The sequence below is a fragment of the Bradysia coprophila genome (genome assembly GCF_014529535.1).
Source record: "Bradysia coprophila strain Holo2 chromosome X unlocalized genomic scaffold, BU_Bcop_v1 contig_26, whole genome shotgun sequence".
In the NCBI taxonomy this organism is placed as follows: Eukaryota; Metazoa; Arthropoda; class Insecta; order Diptera; family Sciaridae; genus Bradysia; species Bradysia coprophila.
In genome coordinates, this window is record NW_023503313.1 from 5,212,316 (window position 1) to 5,218,052 (window position 5,737).

General features: G+C 36.1%; 1 protein-coding gene across 1 annotated transcript; it reads right to left on the reverse strand.

Annotated features, from left to right (window-relative positions):
* Positions 1-425: 425 nt before the first annotated feature.
* On the reverse strand, positions 426-2,006 carry LOC119069070 (putative exonuclease GOR). The gene is made up of 4 exons (XM_037172949.1): positions 1,882-2,006; positions 1,253-1,813; positions 927-1,192; positions 426-839 (listed from the first exon to the last, which is right to left on the reverse strand). Exons 1-4 carry the CDS (start codon positions 1,899-1,901, stop codon positions 760-762), a joined length of 927 nt encoding a protein of 308 aa, XP_037028844.1. The 5' UTR covers positions 1,902-2,006; the 3' UTR covers positions 426-759.
* Positions 2,007-5,737: the final 3,731 nt, after the last annotated feature.

Genomic DNA, 5,737 nt, shown 5'->3' on the forward strand with positions numbered 1-5,737 from the left:
ATGTTTTTTATTGCGGATTCGTCATCTATGAACATAACCAAATGCTTTGCCCTTACTGTCTGCTTCCAATTCGACGTGTTACAAACGGCATATTAATCTTATAAGCCCCCAGTACTTCGTACGGGGCTAAAAACGTTTTCTGTCATTGCATCATATTCTTTTTTAAAGTTTAATCGCTAAGCCGATATACAGCCGATGGTGTTTTATTTGACTGAAATCCGTCGAGTAAAAATTAATTATTTTTCTGTTGACAATGGTTTCGTTGCAGCGACATCTTTCAGTGAAAGAGTGAATCGTTCTCTATCAGAAGAGTTTTGATTGAATAAAGAAAAGAGAACTGACGCCGTAATCCCTCTCCAGGGATATTGAGGAAAAAATTTAAAATTTGAGGTTAATAAAAATCCAAAAAACTAGTCCTTGTTTGTAGTTGCTAATCGCAGAAAGAAATTTTATTTACTGTGCCTTTGACACCAGAGTAGTCCATTAATTTTGACTATTTTTAAAAACCGATTTTATTTCGCCCGTTAAAATTACAACAAATTTTTCAATTCGATCGAATTATTAAAGCGACGATGAGAAATTCGAACTTTAATCATTAACGGGATAATTGAAAAAAAAATCCTAAATTTACCTTTTCGAATTTTTAAAAAGAAAAATTTGAATTTACATCACGAATTGAACGATCGTAAAAACTAATCTTCAATTCGCGACCAAGGTTAAATGGCGGAAATTCGTATATCACCTTGCACCTTGTAGAAGTTAACGTGTTTGTTGCTGAATTTTAAGCAAAACCAAATCAATACAAGCCTGAGCGTCCTCCAAACTGCTGTGGCCAGTTCCTGTCCAAACATGAAACAAATTTTGTGAACTCTGAAAGCTACTCCGCTCGGATCAATCAATTGTACAGTACAACCACTATTACGTACCATCGAGTTGAATATGTCGGTGCAAATAGTCCAGAACCACTGTCTTCAAACGGCGTTTCACGGGCGAACGTCGGCCTCTGTGTTGTATAAACAAAACTGACGTGTCCACGACCATATCGTGTACCAATTTCAGCGCCTTAAAATCACTTTCCAAACTGTGACCGATCAGGATGGTTTTCGAATGGAACATGGAACACAACTTGCCCTGTACATCGCTTAGTGTGCACGTTACATTTTCCAATGTTTTCGCATCTATGCCCGAGTAGCTGTGAAATTCACGTTCAGAAAAGTTCGGAAAAATTTGGAATTTCGATCGATGTACTTACGCCGTGTTGTAGTTAACAATCCGGTGAGTGGGCTTTACATAAGTATCATACACGACCTTTCCACCGATGTCAACAACTGTGATGCTTATTATTTCCGATCCAGCTACGGTGTAACACATTTCGCAGTCCAGAGAAAAGATGTCCGCTTGAGTCGGCACATAGTTTATATCACAGGTTGGAGCGCTTACGAATGTGGCCAAATCGTTGTAAGCTATCTGTGCAGTCACATGATAATTAGTCGTGCATCCAAAAGATCCGTAAAGTTTTTTACAGCAGAGGTACGCGTTATTCTGATCGGTTTTTCGATTTGGATGGTAGCGACATTGATTGACGGATTCTTGATCGTATTCGGTCAAATTGAATTCATTGCCACATTGGTCACACTTTCGACGGTTTTCATCGAGCGCTACATGAGCAGATGGCAAGTATGCCAGTCCAGGTGTTGTACTTTTTCGCGGAAAGTTATATTCTCGAAGTTGGGCATCTGACAAGCGCAATTTGGCTATATTATTGTACTGGACTGAACGTGGATCGGTGCTCTCAACAAATTTGTCAATTAATCTGTGTCAACAAAGCCGAATGTGTTTCTGATCTGCATTTACCAACTTTGATTATTTCGTTAAACTTACATCTGTGGCTGCAGCATCATTAGAAACGTAGATTTTTCACTTTTTGAGAGATTACGCAATGTTTGCGACAATTTTTCTTTTCTGAAACGAACAAACGTCACAATTCGCGCTACATAACCATCGATACAAGACAACTTATAATAGACTGGTCTTCGGTCCTCGTAACGTAGCATGTTGAAAGAGAAAGCAATATTCTGACAAGTACCCCAAGGCAAGTTATAATTAACTATAGTCTTCGGTTCTCTCGCTCTGATCATAACAGTCTATACTAGGGTGGGCCGATTTTAACAACTTGAAAATCCACACCTAGTGGTATGTGTGGCTTGCCAAAACTAGTCAAACTGCATCACTACTTTTTCTTTTCCGAATACTTTTGAGTACCGCACAATAGATTGACTGGGTCTGTCAGGATCCTTTGAAATTTTCATAGAATTTTTTTTAAAAAAAGCTTTGCAAAGCCTTGTAGAGGCTGAAATAGACTGAAACAAACAAAATCAACTTAATTTGAAAAAAATCGGTGAAAGAATACATTTTCAATATAATATTGGAGGCAGGGCCTATTTTTCAAAAATGCCATTTCTAAAATTTCTAAAATATTTCTCAAATTTCTAAAATTTCTAAAATTTGAGAAATTCTGAATGTAAAACGTCAAAACGTCAAAACGTATATGCTTAACGCATATAACCAATATATAAACTTATGCGCACGGAAATTTTCGTGTGTAAATTGACTGTCTTTGCTAACCAGATTCATGCTGAAAATTATGAATTTATTCAACTTACAGTAGATAAAACTTTTTTCGGAATTGACTTGAAAAAAGCGGCTGTTCTTCATTATTGATTTTTAAATCTGGACCTCGGAATAGTGCGCAAGGTAAAAAAGTTGATTTTCAGACCCACATTTCCTTTTTCCTCATTTCCACCACTTGCCATTTTTAAGCACTCGTTAGGGACCATTCTAATAGTGCACATTCTATTTATGGGTAGCCCTTTAACTAGTGCTTAAAAATTGAAAGTTTTGTGATTACGGTCGATTTGTAAAAGATTTTTTATTTTCATTTTGTAGAATCGAACAAATTTGAATCGACCGATTTTCAGTTGAAACTTCACCGGAATAGTTTTGCGCAAGAGATGAGAACACCAATGTCTCAAGCAACAAGATTTTATGTACTCCAGGATGAAAAAGTTCAGTAGGGTATCACTATTCTAGATAAAAATTACTTCCATTTGAAAATGTGGACTATTGGGCTAATTTTTTTCCTTTCCCTTTCCCTATGTGGAAATCAACTTTCGCATGGGGCAGGTAGTAAACAAGAATACATTGGAAGCTGCTGCGTACTTCATTAACCCGGAAGTCATGTTGCATGTAAGCGTCCTGTAAGCACATTTTCACAATGAAGTAAAGTGTACTTTACCGCGTCCTGGCACGTAAATATTTTTTACGTGTTACGGCATGTTTCATTTTCATTTACATTGCCTAATCACGTAAAGCATTGTACTCCCCTTCGGGTCGGGCTGTAACACCCCACTTATCAAATACACAACTTGGAACCTCGGAAGTAATATACTATTAGAAAGTACCTTTGAAATTACGTAAATATTTTCTTTAACATGACGCGTATGAAATTTCCAAAATTTCTAGAAAATTTCTTAAACTCAAACATTTCTGAAATTTCTAAAATTTCTAAAATATTTCTAAAATTTCTCAAATTTCTCAAACATTTTTGAAAAATAGACCCTGATTGGGGGTCTGTCAACTTTGAACCACCATAATGTACGGGTTTTTAAAGCGTGGGAGGCCTGATAATTCTTTAAGATTTGTGGTCAAGGCTGTCTAGCCAACCTGCTGTATCATTCTTAAAAGACATTATTGACAGTTGAACTTCTTCTTCGGTAGGTACAATTGGATCTATTTGAATTGACGGATGGGTTAGTATAATTGGTCGGTTTAGGATGAATGAAGATGCAAAGGTTTCTCTATTTCGTTTTGCAAAAACCTGACTCTTTCTTCGACATGGGTTATAGATGTAAACGTAGCAGTCAAAGGTGAGACGGTCTTGCGCCAGAGTTAATGCATTTTTTAGAACGTCTTATGCATTTTTTTGCGACATTCAGAAATGAGATGAAGGTCTGAATCCTGTAATTAACCTAAAATAAAACATCCGCAAAATGTTGAGCACTGAAACAAAAATGTTTTACGAATGTGGGTGGTACTATTAACTCTTACCACCGATGCAGAATGCATTACATGCATAAAAAGCTGTATTTTTTTACTTGTGTACCACTTAATTGGACGCTTGTATATGAGTTTCACCTCTACATTATAAATTTAACCAAATACGGTATTGAATCATACAGCATTTTATACATAATCTAGTAAATGGTTTTATCACTCATGCCAATGTACATCCGACCAATTTGCTAATTTATTTAGAGTGCAAACTCTAATTATTTAGTAATTACGTCTGAATGGAACTCTTTACAGTCTTTTTTTTATAAACTGAATTCAAGCCACCTTCCACATGACGGCATTTAATTGTGACGATGTTTACGATATTCATTTCACGTTTTACTGGGAGTACTCGAGCCAGTATCAGATGTTTTTTTAATTTGTTCAACTCTTTACAATACCTTTGAGCTGCGTTGTGCTGAAAGTGAGCGAGAAACGATTTTCTGGAGAAATTTCAAGCACAAAACTATGAAATTACACGAAAGATTCGAGAGGGAAGATTTGAGGATATTCAAAGCTGCACAATCTAAACATTTGAATAGAACTAAGCTTTTCAGAAACAGTGAGTCATGTATGTTGTCGACAACGACAAGAAACATTAGCGATGCTATACAGATAGTGGCTTTCTGTACAGCAATCTTCCCTTTTACATTACAAATCAAAGGGACTAATGTTGTCGATTCGAGGAGATGCTGGCACCATTTATTTCATTTGTTTCATTCATATGGAGTATATACTATTATCAAATGATATCCGTGATTAAAAGCTTTTTCGCAATTCCGGTCCATAATCATCACCTTTCCATGCATCCATTTAATATCGTTTTGAAGGTATTTATTTCACTGTATTCCCGGACACAGTGCAATATGAACTTTTTTTTGCACGCTAAAAAGAACCTATTACCCTCAACGAAGGCTAAATTTTTATAAATAAAAATCTTGCATTGACCAGAAATCGAACCCCCGACACTAAAACGTTCTTGAACACAAAGCAGCGACTATAGCCATTCGGCTATAGAGTCACACAATTGTACCGAACGTATTGTTGAAGCGCATATACTAAGCATTAACTACTCGATTTCATTCAACGCGTCTCTTTACATCACATTGCAATGTGTAATGGAGCCTTCTTGATCGTTCAAATGAATTTCTGTGTACACAAGAATTTTGGTACAAAATGTAGGACATTGCATGTGATTATGGCCCGAAATTGCGAAAAACGTTGTATCTACCACGGTATAACTATTTGAGATAGCTTCATTGCAGTGTGCATTGTAAGAATTTCATTTGTAATTGATAATATACCGTGGACCGAACAATCATTTGGAGACAAAAAGTTCTACAAAGGCAATGAAACCTACTATCATCGATCTATCTGGTTAGTTGAAGTCCCTTAACTTAACATTAAATTGGATTCACAGTCACCACTTATTGTTTGTTTCAGCTTGAGACTTTCAAGTATTCGTAATCAAAATTTCATTATCTTCATGTACCTCGGAGCAATATAATGTGAACTGCATAATAATACATTGACTTGAAGTAATTCATTTTAATCAACAAAATGCTTTTCTTCGAAGAAGAGTGTCGAGAACATCTTTGAGTATGTGTCAATTGATTTAAGAAAGTTT